Here is a 22,060-nt window from a genome sequence, read left to right on the forward strand (position 1 = left end):
TGCTTGTATCAGCTCTGGAAACCAGGGAGAAATGCTGTGGTGTGCTCCTCCACGCATTTCTCTTCGACGCAGTACAGATCTCTCCCTGTGTAATTTAGAGCAGGAAAGGGTACGACCCAGCCAAGCTGTTAAACAATAGAGATAATAGCTCCCAACGTTAAAGACCTCAGGAATGTATTATTCGCATAACGGTCATAAAGAGCCACTTGAAGATGTTTTCTACTGAACCCAGAGATGAACAAAACAGAGAACTCAAGTATGGGAAAGTTGTGGTTAATAAAAATTTTAGAAAGCACTGGCAACTGGCAAATAAACCATATAGTAAAGTATCTAAATAATTGCTATAAACATAGTTATAAAACAGAGTGCAAGTTTAACAATTATTCTTTGGAAGAGAAGATATAGGATATCACTCCTGCCCAAACCCCAGGGTAAAATATTGCAGATTATGCGAATATGAAGAATATAGTGGGAGGAAGGAGATATGCTAATTTCCTCAGCTCAGAATAAAATTCTGTTACATAGTTTCTGTGGTTCGCTTGAGAACTATAGGTTAAAGCGTGGTTTAAAAGATACTAAACCTAATTAGTAATAGACTATAAAGTAGCTTATCTTAAAAATCATCAAAGGGAAAAAAGTACAGCGGTCAATGTAGCAAAAATTAAAAAGTTAAAAAAATAAAATAAAAAAAGGAATTCAAAGGAAACACCAAGGAAATATAAAAAGGAAATATATAAAGTGAAATGCTAAAAAAAACCCTAAAAAATCATTTATAACAGTGAATGTATATAGGTTAATATATCCTAGTAAAACATAACCCTCATGTGGGGACAGGACACAAGGCTTAAGCAAAATAAGGGAATGGGCCAAGATGGCTCAGACATCACTGTAGGGGAGGGGGAAAATTTACCCACAGCGAGGCCATCGCAGAGTCTAGAACTGTCCCAGGTGATTCTAATGCACAGGCAGGGTTTGAGAACTACTGATGGAGGCAAATAGAAACGACAAAAAAAAAAAGGAGTTGTAATATATCACACCCCTGGGTAATATCAGACTCTTGGATGATCCTTTTTTTTTCAGGCCAAGTTCTCTGGATAGATACCAAGAAACATTTATTTTTGCACCTAGAAAGAAACAGAGCTGATGATCTGACACTAACAGAGAAGGAGCATGTCCCTGCCGCTGGATCTCCCATTGCAAGACAGACCTCAGGCCTGCTGCAGCGAGGGCAGGGAAGGGAGTGTGCATGGTGCTACAAAGGCCTCTCACTGGAAAAATAGCTTACATGTTACACTGCAGTGTTTCTATGAGAGAACAGAGTTTACTTCTCGGTGCGAGGAAGACAAAATGTGTTGTGACTGGATCTCATCACCATCCACCACCCACCATCCAGTTTAAAAGAAGGAAGATGAGGTGCGTTGTCCCTTTGGAAGTAGTTACCAGGTTGTGCAAATGGATCTTGACCTTGGATAAACCTTTACATTAGAGAGCTCTCATCACGTGACTCAGACTTTTGAAAAATAATAAAGGTAGGAAACTTGATAACAAGTGAAGTACAACTGTGCATGATATCAGGTTATTATTTAATATGATCTTGAGTAGAAAATAAAAGGAAGGTTTTTGTTTGTTTGTTTGTTTGTTTGTTTTAGCCCTGGCCAGCATGGCTCACTGGTTGGAGCATCTTCCTATAACCAAAAGGTTGAGGGTTGATTCCCAGTCAGGGCACATCTTAGACTGTGGGTCACCCCCGGAACCAGGCATGGTCACCTGCGACTCCCAGTCTGGATGTCTACGACTCCCTGTCCTGGCGCCGATCCCCGGTCTGGGTGTCCTGGTCAGGGAACAGAGGGAGGCAACCAAACGATGCTTCTCTTGTATCGATGTTTCTCTCTCCCCCGCCCCTCTCTCTAAAGAAAGCAAATGAAAATGTCCTCAGGTGAGGAAAAAAATAAATAAAAGGAGCTTTTTGGAAAACCCTCTTTAACTATCTTTTCTTCTGGTGTTGTCACTGCTTTCAAAATGATCATTCAATTTCTAGAGGACTGGCAAAGCAAAACAAAATCCAAAGATGATATTTTAAAAATGGATGATGCTCACATTCAAAATAAAGATAAGACAGTTATGATACATTATGCCCAAAAGCACTGAAACAGACAAAATGAGCTATTTAAAAATATATAAGAATAGAAAAAATATGTTCATCTGAAGCCAAAAGTAAATAAAGATAGAGAGGATATATAAAATACTATGAATGTGTATGTGGTATATGAGACTCTGTAACTTCAAGCCAGAAACATTATCTTATTTACAAGTGCCCATAAAATACTACAGAAAAAGACTTTATATTAGGCTGCAAGGAAATCTCCACAAATTTCTCAACAAACCAAAAACTGCATATTTTCTGTTCGCAGTGCAAATAAACTGGAAATCAATAATAAAATAATAAGGAAAAATTCTAATCACTTGAAAATTCATAAAACCTTTTCCTAAATAAGGTCTTGAGTTCAAAGAGGAAACAAAAGCTGCCAAAACAGACAACTTTAATGATGATGATGATACTAAGCCAAAGCCGAATTTAAAAGCAAATTCATAGCCCTATTCATTATTAAATAATAATTAAATTAAGTAATATGAGTGTTTAAACTCAACAAGTAACAAAGAGAACAGTTAACCGACATTAAGGAGAGAAGGGAGAATAAACTTACTAAAGATAAAAGCAGAAAAAAATAACTAAAGAGACCAATAAAAGATAAACTTTTCATTGGGCTACTCAAGAAAGAAAAAGAGAAAAGATATGGAAACACAAAAAGAATAAGACAATAAAGAGATAAGTCAATTATAAAAGAATAGTATTATAGTATACTAATAAATTTGAAATATATACAAAATGGAGAACCTCTCAAGAAATTCTGAATTATCAAAACTGTGAGAAGAGAAAAACCCGAAAAAGCTGGAAAATACTTAGGGAATAAGTGGTTTCATGGCTACAGCTTTAAAATTTTAAACAAACTATAATAGCAATGTCATTAAAATTAATTTTGACACAAATACCCCTATAAAAAGTATGTATGATACACATATTCACAGCCGCATACTCACACACCAACACACCCAGGGTAAAAAATAAAATCCTATCTCCAAAGTACTAGCAGATCAAATTCAGCCCTAAAACATTAAACAAACATGACCTTATAATGGAAACAACACTATTTTTTAATTAAATTTATTGGGGTGATATTGATTAATAAAATCATATAGTTCTCTTCCTCTTCTTCTAATCCTCGCCCAAGGAGATATTTACTGACTTCAGAGAGAAAGGAGGTGGGGGGAGAGAGAAAGAGAGAAACACGGACATGAGAGAAATCCATTGGTGCCTCCCATATGTTCCCCGACCAGGGATCGAACCCACAACCTAGGTATGTTCCCTGACCTGGGATGGAACCTGCAACCTTTCTGGTGTACAGGACGATGCTCCAATGAACTGAGCCACCTGGCCAGGGCAAGATCATACAGTTTTGAAGCGTACATTTCTATGATACATGATCTGTATGTCACATTGTGTGCCCAATCTACACCACTGTATATGGTGATGGAAGATGATTTGACTTTGGGTGGTGAACATTTTGGCAGGTGGAAAAATTTTTAAATAAGACACTAATAAACTATTTTTGTGGATGATGACTGTATATGGTTAGGATGACAATTATCCTTAAACAATTTAGCATAATTTCAGGCAAAACTCATGCCTTCCTTCCCCCTCCCCCCAGCCATCCCAGAACTTAAAACAATCATTGAGCTCCATCTGTTGGAATAAACAGGTGAAAACAGTCAAGCTCTCCTTCAGAGAGATGAGAAATAATAACATATAAAGCGCTAGTTGGCATCCAAGAATGTGGTATGCCTGAGTTCATTAACCCTCACAGCAGCTCTCTTGAGGTGGACACCATTATTATCCCCATTTTACAGATGCGGAAGCTGAGTCCAGGTTCAGTAAACTGCCCACAGTCACAAAGCACGTAAGTGAAGGCGCTGGGACATGCAACCAGTCCAGCTGGTTCCAGAGCCCAAGCTTTCAACAACAAGACCTACCCTCTCCCAGTGACAGGAGGGCTTGCCAGTTCAGCTACAGAAACATATTACAAAGCTGTAATAATAAAATCTGCATTGTAATGGCTTCATATGAGAGATCAATGGAACCAAGAAAGAAATATGGACATCTCAAATTTTAGTGTACAATACGGGGACTTTTCAAATTGCAGGGCAGAGGGTGACTGATTAACAAAAGACGCTGGGACAGATGGCTAACAAGTTGTAGAAAAATTAGATCCACACCTCGCTCAATGCACCACCTAAGTAGGGGGAGAAAACATGAGAAATATTTGTATAATTTCAGAGTAGGCAAAGGGCTTTCTTAGAATTATATTCAAGTTAGACATCATAAGGAAAACAATATTCTTAATTACAGAAATGAAACATGTTTGAAGAGAAAGTATTTGCAAATAATTATAATGAAATATTTACCATGTTTAACATATAACAAACTACAATTCAGTAAAAAGATAAACCCTCAAAGCAGAAACTTGGGCCAAGAAAACTAACAGGCGACCAATGAAAGAATAAAGTTGGTCAATAAAGATGCGGGAAAATGTACAGTATATGACAAAACAAAAACTTCAACAACAGAGCTACCATTGCGGGCTTGGCAACGACATCGCATGGAAACTTGGGAAAGCATGGAGAGAAGCTGGCGGGGCAGATGGAGGCGAGGCAGCCAAGAGGTAGGAGGAGAAACAGGAGAGCCGTTTCCAGAAGGAGGAGGGGCTATTTGTTCTGAAATGCAACTGAGCATCTGCGTATAATGAGGATGGAAAACAACCCACTAGGTTTCTTGCAACAACAGGCTCATTGGTGGTGACCTTGGTGACAGCAATTTCTGGGGAGGTTGACACTGAGGTCAAAATGGATGGGGTGACAAAGGACTGGGAGGTGAGGAATGGAAGTGGCAAGGGAAGACATCCTGTCAAAAAAGTCTGGGTGTGAACGAGAGTCTTAGAATGGGCAAGGAGACTGGGGTGTGAAGATCTTCACGTTTAAGATAGGCGAGACCTGAGAAAATGTAAATGTTGATGAGAAGGCCTTGGCAGAAAGGGAGAGGCCGCAGAGACGGAAGAAGGACGACAGACACAAGCATGAGGTTCCAAGCAGAAGGGGAATCTATAGCAAACCTTTCGAAACAGCGGGTTGCAGCCCACTAGCGACTGGGCATGGGAGAGATGTGGTCAGTCATGAGCTGGATGCTCAGCAAACAGAAGAAGGAGAATGGAAGACATCCGAGTGCACCACAGGTCGAGAGAGGTAAGTACTGATTGTGAGTCACATGGTTCAGTTATGTGTGAGTGTGTGCGAGTGTCTACTGTGTTGCACTTCATCCTGGAGTGAATTTTAAGGTGTTTGAAGGTGCCTGATCTAAAGTTTAAACGGGATGCACGACCTTTAGGGGGATTGGTTTTTGATGGGAGAGGAGAGCGAGCATCTCTGTTGTAAAGGGTGGGAAGGTGGGAAGAAGGGCAGGGGCAGGGATGGCCTGCAGGCAGGCTTGGTGTGTTTGGTATTTGGAAGTTGACGTTGCCTTCAAGGTGGGAGCCAAGGACATTCTCCAATGCAAGGTGAGGAGAGGGGGCTGTTCATGGGCTGGAGGGTGGATGATGCTTGAACCAGCTTCCGCGGAGAAGAGGAGAACAGGCTGACTGGAGAAACACAGATGGATTGCTCGGCACTGCTGCAGGCTTGATTGAGATTGGTGACCATGAATTTGTAGCAGAGCCAATTTGCCTGGTTGGGTGCTTTTCTCCAGCAGTGCTCACTCAAGCAGGAGAGGCCCAATGAGATTATTTTTGCTTCACTGTGTGTCTCTGGACAAGTAAACTGAGGCAGCTCTGCTCTGAATGCCGTAGCTGAGCTGGAAGCAGAGGCTTCACAAACCCACCCTTGAATTTCTTATGCCTCTTTCTGCTCAGGAGCTCAGTGCATGTTAATTTTCATCTGTGTTATTTTAGCATTATCTCTGGCCCTGGAGCTCTTGAAAGTTATCATTTGACTTCACTGGGCCCACAGAAGCTGTGCGAGGTTCCCAAGGTCACACGTATAAGGGTGAAAGTGATCACTCAGCAGCGCTCATCCTTGTAAATCAGACCACGTTAAAGCTTTGATACTGAGCTAAAATACTGAGGATGCCTTCTAGAAATGCATACATATTCTAAAAGCAGCATCAGGGATAAACAGACTATGCTGGCGACGTATTCCCTAAGCACACAGTATGTCCTTTTATTGGATGACAAAACTCATGGACTGTGTTCAAGTTTTTACATTCCTCTCTTTTCTTTTTTTTGGGGGGGGGGGAGGGAGGGGCCCAGTCCTCACCACCCAGGCAGGCGCGAGCTGGGGGCTGGGGTCCTGAGTTAGAAGAGCAGGAGGGCATTCATTCATCAGAGCTGACCTCTCCCAGATTCCTGAAACGCTTTCATGCTGTGTTCCAGAATTCGGCCTGTCACTCCGGGCTGGCCCTGCCCAGTCACGTGAGAGCCTTCCTCTTCCACCCAAAGTCTACTGTGGGGGCACGAAAGGGTCTACTTCAGGGTCACTTTCGCACACTCGCACGCTCTCCAGCATACCCCACCCCACACACGGCTCCTTGTGCACAGACCTCCTTTTCCGGCCTCCAGACCTACATATCCAGTGGTCTTTGGAACTCTGAAACATCTCCGCCTCACTCAAGTATTAATGGAAGACCCGCTGTGTGCCTGTCCCAGCTCTAGGTACGTGTGGGCCACCAACAAGGAGATAAGCAAGTCCTCGGCCCTCATGAAGTTTACATTCTAACAGGAGACAAAGAACATAAGCCAGAGCAAAGGGAACACAAAGTGAAGGGGGTGGGGGCGCCCTGGCAGGGGTCAGCCACGGCCTGTCTGAGCAGGTGGTGAGGAGCCAGCCGCCCCAGGGGAAGACCACTGCAGGTGGAGGGCGCTGCAGGGGCAAAGCCCCTGAGGAGGACTGAGCTTGGCGGAGGCAGAAGGGAGGCCGATGTGACACGAGCCAGGTGAGCCACGTGTCAGGAACAAGAGATGAACCGGAGGGAACGGCGTGAGTCTTTCAGACAATGAGAAGGAGTTTGGATTTTCTTACAGCGATTAAACTAAATTATGTCCAAAACCGAACTCCTAGTCTTCCCCCCTAAACCTGGTTCTCCTAGATTCTAGGACCTGGGATGTTCCCTGGCTTCAGCCAATGATTCAGACCTGCCGTCGCCGAGTTGCGCGCCTTCCCTTCCCCCTCCTCTCCCTCCCCGAGTACGCCTCCCCCCTGTGCACCACTGCCCTGCAAGCAGCTGCTAGCAGCCCAGACCCCTGCACATTCCAGACTTGGAATGAGACTGATGGACATCTCTCCTGGCGATCCCATGGGCACCTCAAATGCAGGTCCAAAATTGAATGCTTTATCCATTTTCCTGGGCCTCCCTCATTCCTTATCTTCATGAATGACAATACCCAGTCGCCTAAGCAAGATGTATCAGCTCCTTCTCCCCCAGTCCCATACCCAATCAGTAGCTTCTGTTGAGTCTATCTCTTCAACATCTTTTGGACGTGTCACGTCCTCATTATGGCTCCTGTTAAGCTGAGGCCCTCTTCCTACTGCAATTGCCTCTACCTGGTTTTCTGGCCGTAAATCTCACTCCTTTGGAATCCATCCTCCGTATCGGCTTCAGAGTGAATTTCGTAAATCACAAATGTTACATCCCTGCTTGGAACTCTTTATGTAAAGACTCCCAGTTGTACACAGGGTGTAGCCCAAAGGGCACAAAAGACCCTCAAAAACCCAAGGCCCTTGCCAATCTCTTTAATCTTTTCTTCCCACCCCTTTTTGCCCCCTAGCAGCCATATTAGACTACGTACAACTCTACAAATGTGCGAGGCTAACCCCATGTGTCGGAGAGGCTATTTCTCTTTCTAGTGTGTTCTTTCCTCCTGGACTGAAAAACAGCACTTCATGGCTGCTCACCGCGGTCATAAGGAAGGGTGTCTGGATTTCCTTCTAGGGAACCCACAATAATCCAGGGGAGTTGGCAATAGCTGGAGAGAGCTACCTTCCAGGCCATGGTGGGGCCTCATCTGACTCCCAGAGCAGGAGGGGAGTGACCCAGGTGGCCTAAGGCAGCACCCCTCCTCCTGAGGCCCCAGAAAACCGCCTTTGTACAAAGAGACTGGAGGAAGGGTCTCTAATCCCCAGAGGGGTCGCCCAAGGCCCTCTGTGAAAGTCCAGCCCTAGAAAGGGGGAGCAGTGCCTCCTCCAGGACCCACGGAGCCCAAGGAACGAACCCACAGCAGCCAGCACTGATCTGATGCGGTGAGATGACAAATTTGCTCGGGGCTCCCGGTGGGGGATGGGCCTTCGTAGTTTGACAAGCCTCAGTGCCTGAGCAGGAAGCTGTGTAAACAGATCCTAGCTGGTGGCACTCTGTGTCGCCTGGATGGCTCTCTGAGTCAGACACTGCCCCGCACAGTGGAGAGGGTGCTGTTTGCGTTGAGGCCCTGGGAACACACTTGGCATACTCATCATTTTGAAACCTTTACAGAGAAAAGGAGCCATTCTTTCTGATCCCAAAGGTGAAAGCTGAAGTGAGAAGGTCAGCTGTATCCCCTTCCCCCGAAAGTACGGGTCGCAGCCCTGGGTTAGACCCCAGAGGCTTGGTCAGCTTTTCCAGCCCGTGTCCCACCTGGGTGACTGTGGTCCTCAGACCAGGACTCGGCTGCAGGAACACGGCCTTGGCACTGGGTCCTGCGCTACACTGCGATTGTAGTTTAGTTCTGGACAGACTGATGCCTGGGTTGGGATGGGCTGAAATGTTGCCCATGCTATGATCCTCCAAGAAACCTGAGAATCTTCCAGCTGGGACATGTTTTCCTTCCTCCATGTTCTGGTAGCACTTGGCGGCCGCACCTATCACTGCAGTAATTCAAAGACTGCTTTGTGATAAATGCATGTGCTTGTCACACCCACTAGACTATGCAAGAGCCGTGTTCGAATCGCATCTGTCACTCTCCCAGTGCGGAGGCCAAGGCCAGGTGCACAGCAGCCCCGCCCTTCCACAGACTGTCGCGTTCCAGTGAGATTAAAGGCAGGTGATCACAACATCGTTAGAATGTCAGAGTCGGGGGCCTGGTAGCCCAAGGCGAGGCCATCAGCACGAGGGCCAGTGCTGCTCAAACTCCAGGAGGCTGCCACCGTGACAACAATCGTGCCGTGGCAGCCCCCGCCCGGCCAGCCTCACGGCAGCGACATGTCTCTGTGCGCATCGCTGCTGCACGCCTCCTTGTCAGGGGACGAAACCCCTCAGGAATGACCCAAACCCCCCACAACACACTGGCACACACGTGAGCGGTCCACAGGCGTGACCTCACGTCTAAATCATCTGGGAAGAGTTCAGAATCACAGTTCCTGGGCCTCATCCCAGACCTGCTGCATCAGGGTTTCTGGGGGTGAGGCCAGAATTCTATATTTTAAAAAGCTCAAGAATTTTTCTAATGATTAGCTACGTTTGGGTCCATTTGGGACTCGGCATGACCACCAAAGACACCCCCTCGCCTGTGAAGTTCCCGCGGATTTAAACACAAAGACGACCGACATGTGGTTCCCACACTGGCCTGGTAGGACCGTGTCGGGCCCACTTCCTTGGAGAGGCTGGTGGCCTCCTCTGCGAGCCAGCCCTTCCCCCGGTCCCCGCCTGGCCGGCCCTGCCAGCCACACTGAAGACCTTTATGCCACAGGCTCCCTTCGCACGGCCGGATCCTGAGCCGAGCCCAGCCAAGTCCCACCCCTCAAACCAGAGTGGTGGGGTGTGTGCGTGGGGCTCTGAGCGTCCACACCCGGTGGGCTTCCGAGGAGCCCAGCAGGCCACAGGCCCACAGCACTTCAGGGCCCTCCCCGTCTGCCACCCCTGCCCCACCGCGTGTGGCCCAGGACGCGGCTTCTGCCTTGTTTCTCGACTTCCTCCCCATCCCTTGCGAGCGAAGCCCCTTCTGAAACCACAGTCTCTGGCTAGGCAGGGACACCCTGCAGGGGTGGGCCCGATTCGGAGATTCAACTCAGAAGCCGCCTCCCCCCACAGGATATCTGTCTGTTTAAGAGTAAATATAACAAGTGATATATGAACCCCATGGGCCTGGTAGGGCAAATGTCGTCTCTCCCTCCTTAGCCACTACTCCGTTAGGAAACGGTGACAGCCACCATTGTGATCCACCCCTTCATCGGGGGCAGCCCTCCCAGACACGCCTCCCTCAACCGGGGCTCACCCTTCCTGGCCACGCCCGCAGTGCTCAGTCTCCGGCGCAGGAGCAAATCACACCCTCTGCACCTCCAGCTACCACCGCGGACTTTCTGCTCAAGGTGATGACCCTTCCAAATTATTGGGGACCCTTCCACAGAGCACCGTACCCGCCCGCTCTGCACATCCCTAGCACAATGAGACCACAGCTCTTCGGTGCCCAGGTCCTTGAGGGCTGGGTTACAGGAAGGGGCCTCCAGAACTGCACAGGCTGCTTTTCCGTCTCCACGAATTGTCCTGAAACACAGATGTGGGCCAAAGCAATGCCCAGGTTCCCTGTTTCTGTCCTGGGGCCACCTGTGGGATAGCGGGACCTTTAAGGAAGCCTAGAGCAACGAGGAGGCTGTCACGTCGGCAGAGGAGGCGCACATGACCTTTATGACGACCCCAGCCCCGATCACAAGTGGTTCCCACGAATCTTCCCCCGCCCCCACTGAGGCTGATGCTTTCAAACCTCAGCAGATCCCAGTTCTGGCTCCAAATATTTGAAGAAGGCAATTCCAGGGGCTCTAGCTATTGTGATTGTATTTTCTGGGCCAAAAGAGAGGCTGCTTGAAATTGCACTTGTCCCACAAATCTGGGATTATATATTTACAGGGAATAGCAGACTTCAGCCACAGGGAGGAGAAAAAACGGGACACGCTCCACCTGTGCACAGGGCATGGAGGTCGAGGTGGGAGGGGGGCGAACAAAGCACCTGCCTATTTAAAAATAAAGGTAGCGAGCAATGTATGTGACCTATATGAAGGAAACCACAAAGCTGTTATATTTAGAAAAATGAAAGTCGATGAACAAAGAGTGACATGCCACGTTCTGGATGGAAGGATGTGTCTTCTAAAATGTCTATTTTCCTCCAGTTAATTTATAGTTTAATAGGAGCGCATATCCAAAATCCCAATAGGACTTTCTTACCCCCTCTGACAAAATGGTTCTAAAATTAATCTTGAACAACAAACAGATGAGAATAACAATGAATGTTCTGAAAGAGAAAATAATTAAGGGAGGAAGGAGCAGTTTCCAGCTCCGCCAGATATTAGAACATACTATAAAACAACAATTAACATTGTTCAGTACCAAGGCTAAGATAGAACTAGAGCACAGAACAAAGGGGTGGCCCAGGAAACAGACTTAACTCCATTTGAGGATCCGGCATGTGATAAAGCAACTCCTTTCCCTCAGATCAAAAGGGAAGTGAATTACTTAATAAACTGTGTTGGAAAACCACATAATAGTTTGCACAATATTATACATTCATCTAAATAAACTCCAGATGGATTAACAAATTATATTTTTTAAAAATCGAGTTGCCGAGAAATAACCAAAAATAGAACAAACTGTTTCTCAGATCTGTGGCAGAATGATAACTTTGTCAGCTATGAAAGGAAAAAAAAATACTGAGAGATTTGTCTATATAAAAATGTAAAAGACTGTACAATGCAAGCTAGCAAAGGGGAGAAAAGGGAAAACAAGAGATTGGGAAAATATGAATATTAGATACCACAAAGAGTTTCCATCCACAATACAGAAGTAACAGCACCTTCAAGTCAGAAAGGAAAATGCTGACACAGCAGTTTCACAGGCATCTGTCAGTACAGACGGCTGTGACTGCCAGACAGAGGGGGACCTGGACCCGGAGAAGGGCCAGGACTGAGTCTCTGTCCAGGGCCCTGTGATGGAGACCCTGACACCCTCTTCATACTTCTGGCCCATGGGCACCCAGTGGCCTCTCTTTCTCCAGGGCCTCCTTCCACGAGCTCTGCCTCCCTTCTTTTATCACGTGCACTTCACGCCAGCCAATCCCTTTAGGAACCACTGCAAACCAAGTACCTGGACTGCGGTGCACGTGCGTGCATATGCGTGCATATGCGTGTGTCTGTGTGCGTCAACATACCGCCCCCCCCCCCTTCGGCACAGGCCCAGACCCCCAGGGCTCCTCTCAGACCCCAGCACCGCCCCCCTCGGCATCCCCGTTCTCACCAGGGCCCCGAAGCTGCGCTGCGGTCTTTCAGACCAACTGTTGCAACAGCGCGACGTACATCCACGCTCTGCGAGAGGAGGGGCCGCGGACCCGCGCACTCAACAAATACACGTTCAATAAAAGGATGAATCTTCATGGGGGCGATCCTAAACGCGTCTGTAGGACTAGTGCTTTCTACTCGAAAAAAGTACATTTTGAACCACAAGAGCTCACTTTAATTTGCATAATTACGTCTTTCTTCAAGTTGGCGTGAGCTCTTTGAGGTCAAGGGCTGCCCAAATTGTCTCTGAATTTGCGGCACTTATCATAACATTTGGCGCTTTGCAGAAGTTGACAAGGGCGTGCTGCAGGGAGGTATCCAACTTGTATCTATTCAAACAGCAACTCTGAAAGGCCGTACAAATACTTGAGGTTTGGCGATGCTGACTAAGGTTACAAGTGTTACCTGCGGACTCTATGAAGACAACCACAAAGTCGCTACATTTACAAAGTAGACGAACATAGACGAGAAACAGGCCACGTTTCTGAGTGGGAAGGGCATGTGTTATGTGGATCTTATTCCTAACCTTAGAGCTTCTGTTGCTGGCATTACCAACTGGCGCAATATTTTGGGGAGCAATATAAGACTGACAGCTGTTAGAGGGGAGGAGGCTAGGGGGCGGAGAGAAAAAGGTAAAGGAATTAAGCAAAAAAAAAAAAGCCAAAACAAAATAAAACTCAAAGACGCAGACAATAGGATGGCGTTCACCACAGGGAAAGTGGGGTGGGGGAGGTAGAAGAGGGCGGGGATAAACGGTGATGGAAAGAGACTTGAGTCTGGGTGGCGAACACACAATACAGATGATGTATGAGTACTGTAGAACTTTATACCTGAAACCTATATAATTTCATCAACCCATGTCACCCCAATAGACTCAATAAAAATGGAAAGAGATAAAACCAGAGCAACCGTTCTGGAGAGGAAAAAAGAGTACACACATCAGGAGTTATAAAAATGTTCCGACCCTGGCCCAGCAAACCTCACTCCTAGAAGTTTATCCTAAGGAAGTAACTGAAGAGAAGAAAAAAAGCCCCCAGCCGCGTGCACGAGGATGGTCATGCCCGCCCTACAGAACACGACTGCAGGTGATGGGCTGACTAAGTCGTGGCCCACTCACTGGACAGACTGTGCCACGGGTAATTAAGAATGACAACTACGACAGACATGTGGTAGCCGGGCAAGGCATGCAACATCACGGGACCCTTAAAACCCACAATACGAGATGGTATGTTCACTTTGATTAAAACCACGTGAAATATGTATGTACATGGGTAAGGATCAAAATAGAATGTCCAAATTTGAAGTTGGTTTTGGTTTAAGGAAGTGAAATTAAGAGTGTTTCATTTATTTAACCCTTTAAATTTATTTAAACATTTAAATAACAGAAAGTACCAGAAGCCTGTGTTGGGTACTGGCCCTTGAGCGCCAGACAGTTCTTGAAAAAGAGCATACCCATTATACAGGGCACGGCGCTAAGAAACCCCCTTCACCACGCCTGGGCAGGGTCCTCCCCAGAGGCCCTCCACTTTAGAATGTGACCAGAAGAGTCAGACACCCTTACGCAGACAACTTTGTACAGAGTAGGTGCTCGATACATCAAAGATGGATAGGTGAATGGAGGGGTAGGAGGAACGAGGAAAAATGAGGAAAAGGCTTCTACATGGCTACAGGACATATCAGTAGGTATCCAGCACTGGTCTAGTTCTGATGAAGGTCATGGCCGAAGCCCTCTTGGATTTAAGTCCTATCATCCCTGGCACTTCATGGGAGTAACTCAGCCAAACACTAGCTCCTGTATTCTATGCTAGTGTTGCCCTCGGGCCTCCTTGTCCTTCCTGCTGCACACGACCCCTTGGACTCTGGAAATTGGGTGCCATGGAGAGAGGAAAGAATCTGGAGTCGGAGCCTGCTTTGTCCTTAGCAGTTCAAGTTCGAGCCCAGCACTTCATGGCTCTGTAACCTCTGAGCCAGTGATCTGGTCTCCTTGAACTTGTCTTCATCCATAAAATGCAAGAATAAACATTCCATTAAGTTGTAGGGAAGAGGCATTCTTCTTCGTGACATAAAACATTTAATAAATACCTTCCCCAACCCCGCACCTTTTCCCCGTCGTGAATCTGTAGGCCCTTGAGTTTGGTCCTAGCCTCAGTGAGAATGTGAATGCCCCGATCCCCCCATATGCAGAGCTGGATATGACTAAATTACCCCAGACCCGTGGTCCCTAACCTTCGGGGTGTTTTTCCCAGGGCGGTCACAACTGTTGGAAAGGCGTGTGTGTGCTATTGCCTCCCAGTGGGTGCGGGACAGGGATGCTTCTGAACATGTTAGAGTGCGCACCAGCCTGCCCCCGAGAGTCATCTGGTCCAAAACATCAGTAGTGGTGAGGTGAAGAGTCCTGATGATGCTATGGCCCAATCCACCGCTCTGTCCAGCAGAGTGTGTGTGTGTGTGTGTGTGTGTGTGTGTGTGTGTGTCTGTATCCAGAGGAGGTTCTCAGAGAGGAGTCGTCGGGAGGGTGCTGGGAGAGGGCCATGCCCCACAGCATCCCTGTGGAGAACACCTGCCTCTGCCCCGCCCCATCCCCCAAGTCTTCAAGGCCCAGCTCAAGTCCTGTATCTCTTGTGACATTTTCTTGGAGCACCCAATGGACCTGCCTCTCCCTCCTTGGTCTCCTGAAGTTCAGCTGCTGATTTGTCACTTGCACCTCATCCACCCCGGGAGGCCCTGCCTTCACGGTTCACACACACACCATATACATTCGGGACCGAGCAATTAGGGTTCACACCTTCTGGGGGAGGTTTACTGAATGGTGAAGGCAAGCTTGCGTTTGCGCAGTCTTGGCACATCTCTGGTGAAGGCTGTGTTGTAACTCCTTTTGAAAGTGGCTGCTAATGGACTGATAATTGGTTTCCTGGCTTTTTTTATGAAGTGCGAAGCTTTCTGCTAGCCTGTCAACTGAAGCATCAAGTATTGTGCAAACTACTCACCATCAGAGTCATTTGTATCTTCCTTATTGTGGAGGAGTCACGGGACATGGGAAGTATGGGAAAGGCTCTCTATTCTTATGTAAGAGAGGGGGTGACCTGTCAGAGCCTGGGGAAGGTGAAGAGTAAGGGCAGTCTGGTCAGACATTTCTCCCCAGGGCACCCAGCTGAGCCCATTTCCTCGGCGGAGACTCAAGGGCTGTACACTGGTGCGTGGTACTTGGCACCGGACAGACACTCAGTCCCTCCTGTTGAGTGGATGGAGAGTGGCACTAGTTCCAACTGATTCTGAGCAGTGGTCCCTGGAGACTCGAACTAACCGGGGAGGAAGAGAGAGTAAGAGGGAGGAAGCTGGCTCCATCTTTTCTTTCAAAAATGCTTTCCGCTCCAAGAACATCATCTTTTTTAAAACCTGGATGAAAAAGACCATCCAGTGAGCATCTACTACTGTGAGGGCAGCTCGAAAGGCAACACAATTATTCTGAAGTCTCTGCTGGCCGTGGAAAACGCTCTGAAATGCGAGGAAGGAGTGCATCTGTGTAGTCTCAGCAGGGCAACTCCCTGGGAAGGAGATGCTTTGAAGAAAATGTTTCAAGAGAAGAACAAGGCACTGCTTTGCACTTTTGGGGACAATTGTTCAAAGAAATTTGAACCATCGAAATGTTTTCCCAATCCCTGTCTTAATTTTCAGGAGGAACGAGCGGTGCTGTTTACTGAGTGTTGCATTAATATTTATTGTGACTGACGCGCGGTAAAATTTAGGCCCCTTGAGCCGCCTTTTGCTGGAGGTGCCTTCGTATCCATTTGTGTCCACTTGGTAAAACACAGAGACCGCACTATTCTGTACTTTTACAGGTGCTTACAGACGCTGCCCCCTTTCCACTGGCCTCACACTATCACACGTTTGATCTGGGGTCAGGAGCAGACACCAAAGTTTAACATCATCCTTTAATCAAAGTGCGACCCGCTGTGCGGATGACCCATTTTAGGAAGTGGTTCCCGAGCATCTGTCATGGAAAATGTGGGAACTGTTCAAGTCACGGTTCTCCTTTTCTGTACGTGTAATCGCGGAGGCTTAGACTTTTTAGAGCCAGAAGGGAGTGCTACCCCCATGGATAGGTGAGTAAACCAAAATGCAGAGGGCGGATGCCCTGGCCACAGCCAGGACTCTGAGCTGAGCTGGGATGAAGAAACGAGTCTCCAGAGTTTGAATCCACAGTTTTCCCAAGACAGTCTCATCACCACCCTCTTTCACCATGCCTGTGCCCAACTCTGAGCTCCCTGAGGGCAGCACCTAGAACCTGGGGGGGCGCCAGCCCAGTGGAGCCGCCAGGTGGCGCTCCCTCACTCTCATGACACACGCTTGCGACCTGGCTCTGTGGCGTGAAGGCATGGGGCCAGTGGGCGCTCTCTGGCTTCCTCCACTGAAGCCGGGGGCCCTGAGACTCGAGCTGTGTTCTGGGACATCCCAGTGACCAGGAAATCCGGAGTGACGGGAGTGCCTTGGGGATGGCGTCCCCCTACATCCCAGAATCACGCAGAAGAAGAAACGCCAGGCTGGCCCCCAGAGTGCCTGCCCGCCCACCCGCGTCACCGTTCTCACTGACTTGCCTCGGGCTCCTTCCTTATTTGAAACCAGAGACAGCCCTGGCTGGTGCTCGCTGGGACAGCTCTGCCCTCTTCTCCCCAGCTGTTCCCAAGCCGTGCCCAGCTCCGGGGAAGCTGCCAGCCTGGCCCCTGGAAACTAAGAGCCTGCTGGTCCTCTGCCCTCACTGAAGCTTCTAGAAAAATCTAAAAACTACTCCTAAGAGCCAAAGCGTCACGTAAATTCCGGGGGGACTTGAGTGAGAACCCCCACGCCACCCCACCGAAGCATTCTGCTACCTGTACCTCTCAGTCTGTGGGGCAGGGAAATTTAGCCTGCTCCCAAGCAGCTGGCTGGCTCTGCCACCTGCTTCATTCCTACCAGCTCTCTGCCCCAGAGGCCTGGCCCTTCCCAGTTCTCCCTGCCTTGTTTGACACAGCTGGATTTCAGAGATAAAGCCCCCGTTGTATCCTGGACTCCTGTAGCCTGTGCCTTTACCTTCTGAGGCCCCACCTCCAGCCTGCCCCGCGGAGCTCGGCCCCATTCACCCATTCCTGCCTGGGTTCCTCCTGCCTGACTTCGGTCTCTGTGACCATCAGACCCCCTGCTCCTGGGCGCCCTGAGCTGCCTGCTTCCTGCTAATCGCTCTGCCCCTCCATCCCCTTGGCCTCCTGCGTGCCACAAGGCTAACACGGCCAGGCACTGTATTCTACCCATGCCAGGCCACAGAGATGGGCAGATTTCATGCAATTTTATTACTTTCAGTAAGAGTGATTTGCTGAATGTGTATCTAAGAGAGATTTGATCTTTAAACCTCTGCAAGAATTTTTACATAAACTCACAAGTCATCAGAAATGCTTTGTGAAACCAAACAAGGTGAATTTTTTTTTCTGTTTGAAAAGTATAATCACCTGGTGTGACCCACCTCACCAACTCATACACCACACTCTCAGTCAGCAGGGATGTTCCCTTGTGGCGGCCAGGTTACTCCCTGCCCCAGCCCCGAGGGGACATGGCTCCTGAGTATTCAGCACTCGGAGGCCCCGGGAAGCCCGCTGAGGTGGGAGGGAAGAGCCGAGGTCCAGGCGGTCTGCGCCCTCTGAGAGAGCAGACTGAAAGAGGTGGAGAAGGTTGGGGGTGGGGGTTGGGCAAAGAAGAGGTGACGGCCCAGAGAGGCCAGATCTTCTGATTTCCCAATAGAGACCAAGCCCGCACCGCCCTGCAGCACACACAGCCCCTTCACACTTGCCAAACCCACTGGGACCCTGGACTTAAAGGATGATTTTCGACGAAAGAATGACCACACCGCCTACGAGGAAGGAAGACAGGCCTCCATGTTATCTCCGTAGAACAGGACATTCAATTCCAACCTTTTTCCCAGAAGATCAACAACCCAAAGAGAATGTGGTCCCCACACCTCCGTAAGTCCAGTCCAAGAGGAAGCAGTCTGAGAGAACTTACACCCCGGCAAGGCTGCGGACTCCCGCAGTGCGCAGAGGCTGGTGCAGAGTCTATAGCCTTGCACACGTGCCAGTCCCTTCCGCCCTAGCTTGACTGTCTGGTGTCACTGGTGGCCACAGGGGTGAGGAGGAAATGCCTGGGTCTGAGCCTGGGGGACCAAGCCCCAGTGGCCTCTCCCTTGCTCTCCAGGAGCACCCGTGAGGGTAAGACGGCGTTGAAGAAGGTCCCCAAATGTCAAAAGCGACCGCGTTGAGTACTACAGTCTACGCCACTGCCGGAAAGGAGGAGCCAAACAGCAGTGTTGTGAGGAGCAGAAGAAACCAACCGGAGTGAAGTGGGTACTGAGGATGGGGCCCTTGGAATAGTTGGGAACGGGCCCCTGTCTCTCGGCAGAGACCCCAACGTGGCCCCCTCCCGCTCACTTACACACGCAGCCTGGCTTCTTAGCCGACCACTGGTTATTCTTTTGGCACGTGATTGCCTTCTGCCCCACCAGCTCGAAGGCAGGCTGGCACTCAAACTTGAGTGTGTCACCGTGGCGAAAGCGAGAGCCTTCCCTCCGGCCATAGGCAGGAACGCCGGGGTCGCCGCAGCTGCCCTGCTCGATCTCTGAAAGACAGAAAGGCCAGAAAACAGAGACAAAAGGTGACTTCATGCCTCTCGTGGAGCTGGAGGTCCCTATGACCTGCTCTGCGGCTCCACTGCCCTGAGTCAGCGCTCAGAGCGACACCAGGAGGGTCTTTACAAGCAGTCCCTGCGTCCTGGGCCTTCCGGCTGCCAAATGCTCACACCTCTGTGTCCATGCAAAGTGTTCGTGACCGTTTGGGTGTTTTTATCCTGGGAAGGTGCGTGTACATTCTCCGTGGGAGCCTGCGCCACCAGCTAACGAGCCCCAGAGTTGGGAGACTTGCCTACTGAACTTAACTCTGCGTTTGTATTACTAATGCCACTTGACAGGTCTTGAGTGCGGTCCATCCCTGGGCGGCCGAGGCAAGCACAGGATGAGAAGGCAGCGGAGGCTTGGCTGCCTGCCTCTCCCCCGACCAGAGACTAAGTGAGAATCAATATTGGCTGCTTTCTGATATGGAAGCACTTCCACGAAGATATTTTCTTAAAATTCAATTTGCGATAGTAGCAGGTGAAATGAAACAAATGACTCGTTAGGTATGCTTTTAAGTTCATTCGACTCAGCAGTGGTGAGTCAGACGAGGAGGGGGCTCCCCGCGGAAGCTCTGGGGGCCCGGGCTCAGCTCTGGGGGCGGTGCCTCGCTGCAGTGAAGGAATCTGCCCCGGCCAAGTCCTTGGCATTTCCTCAGAGGATTCACCCCCACATCCACCAGGCTTGTGTCGGTGCTGTGAGGGCGGAGCGTGGAGGAGGCCGGAGGGGAGGGTGGGGAGGGCGGAGGAAGCGGGAGGTGGAAGCCGGGGGAGGAGGCCGGAGGAGGAGGCCGGAGGAGGAGCTCTGTTCCCAGGGAGGAAGGCATTCTGCGGGAACGCCGGGGAGCAGTGGATGGAGTGACAGATGGTGGGGAGGACTGGAAGAGCCCCATGATTTGGAGAGAAGGGCTGGAGTCATGGGAGGCTTTTGGACACCTTCCCAGGCTTGTCAGGCCAAAGGGACCCTGGCTTTTCTGTAGACACCGTTATGGGCTGTCGGGAGCCACAGTCCCTGAAGTGGCCACGTGTGAGCTACCGGGAATGACTCTGCAGAAACTTTCTTACCACAATGACTGGGCTTCTGTGGGCCGATCGGGCCAGCCCCGTGGCCTGCCTTGTGTGGACAGGCACGTGGCTGTCACGTCACACTCATGTTCCCCCCCCCCACCCCCACCCCAGGATCTCCTCTCTGCCGAGAGCTGGCGGAGCCGGGCATTCGGTGGCTGGGATTGTGTGCACGGGATCCCGGCCAAAGATGCAGGGTCCTCGGTGGGAGGGGAAGGAGGGCGTGGGGTCGCTGTGCCCAGGCCTCGTGCCAGGTCCAAGGGCTCGAGCACAGATCGGCTGACCCGATGCTCACCGCACTCGTCCTCTCGGCCTCACCTCCTGCACACACACCTGCTGACAGCACGACTGACCCCTCTTCGTCACTGGCTTTCCCCTGCCAGGGCAGGGGAGGGACATACCGAGGCATTCCTGGGAAGGGGGGCCCTTTGCTCCCGGCCTCAGAGCTCCAGGGTCCCCTCTCTCTGGCGTGTGAGACCCTGGCAAGGACTGTCACTGCAGCATTCTGAGCTCTGAAGAAGGCTGCCCAGCATTCAAAGACAGAGCTGAACCCTACTCCCCTGGAGAGGACCCCGATTTAAGGTTTCCTAGAGAGGTCTCCGCAGGTTGTGGAGGATCTAACTGCAGGTGCACACCTTCCCACGTCCCTGCCAGCACCAGCTGGTCTGAGGGCGTGGTCAGCTGAAGGGAACCAGTGTCCTCAGAGGGAGGGAGGAACTTGCCCAGCCCAGCCCAGCCCAGCCCAGCCCTGCCCTGGGGTGGGCCCTGGGCCCTCCCACGTGCCTGAGTCCTCCCTATTTCTCTGCCGTCAGTGCGACCAGCAGCACACAGTGAGCACCTGCTGTGTGCCAGGGCCTGTGCTAGAGACTCGAGATCTGCACAGGGCTCAGCTGTCAAAGGCTGAGCAATCTCGTCGGGATGCAGCACAGAAAGAGGTGTTTGTGACTCGGGGTGACTGAGGCTGTGGAAGCGCCCAGGGGACACCCAACTCCAACGTGGAGGGTGGGGCTGAAAGCAGGGGGTGGGGAGAGGGACCCTGACCTCGGGCACAGAATTTTAGAGGGGCACCCAAAACTCAGGATTGACACAAATAATACCTTAGTATAATATATTTTTTGAAGAAAATCAAAATTAATACCTATAACTGAATCCAACATGAAGAAAAGTACCAAAACTTAACACGAAGACCAGGTCTGACCTTGCACTTGCAGGACACACCTCATTGGCTCACCCTGGTCCTGGCCATCAGTGCTGGTTATTAGTTCAAATGCTGATATTTTTAATCATAGACATTTTGCATTAATCTTGATTTTTAAAATTACATTACAATATTTATCTTAATTATGGAGAGTTTTGGGGTCTTTTTTGGCATTCTCTACCTCCTTTAAATTTTATGCCCAAGGTGAGTGCCTGGCTGTCCTCACCCCACTCCCAGTCCTGGCAACAGGAAGGCTGCTTGGAGGCGGCACCATCCAAGCTGAGGCCTGAAGCCTGAGCAGGAGCAAGCAGGTGGGCGGACAAGCGGGACTCGTGGCAGCCTAACTGACAATAGCCAAGACGTGAAAGCAACCTAAGTGTCCATCGATGGAGGAATGAATAAAGAAAATGCAGTGCACACACACCCACACACAGGGAGAGGCGTATCATTCAGCCATAAACAAGAAGGCAATTGTGCCATCTGTGAGGACGTGGAAGAAATTTGTGGAATCACACTGAGTGATGTAAGCCAGAGAGGAAGATCGACACGGAATGGTCTCACCTACAAGTCCAACCTGACAAAGGCAAACTTGCAGCAACAGTGCGTGCAGCGGTGGCGGTGGCCAGGTCTGGGGGACGTTGGGGTGCAGAGGTGTTGCCGCCAGGGCACGGGCTACACGATGAGTAAGTCCTGGGGATGTGGCGCGCGGCACGG

The 22,060-nt window shown here is 49.7% G+C and overlaps 1 protein-coding gene across 2 annotated transcripts in view; it reads right to left on the reverse strand.

Moving 5' to 3' along the window:
• CSMD2 (CUB and Sushi multiple domains 2) overlaps positions 1-22,060 on the reverse strand; it is a 550,409-nt gene that overhangs the window by 202,606 nt on the left and 325,743 nt on the right. For both annotated transcript variants that reach the window (XM_045858971.1, XM_045858969.1), the window contains exon 13: positions 18,853-19,035. In XM_045858971.1, the coding sequence (XP_045714927.1) occupies positions 18,853-19,035 (183 nt within the window). The remainder of the gene's footprint in view (positions 1-18,852; positions 19,036-22,060) is intronic.

The sequence above is a fragment of the Phyllostomus hastatus genome, unplaced genomic scaffold (genome assembly GCF_019186645.2).
Source record: "Phyllostomus hastatus isolate PE091 unplaced genomic scaffold, TTU_PhHast_1.1 phas_scaffold_182, whole genome shotgun sequence".
Classification (NCBI taxonomy): Eukaryota; Metazoa; Chordata; class Mammalia; order Chiroptera; family Phyllostomidae; genus Phyllostomus; species Phyllostomus hastatus.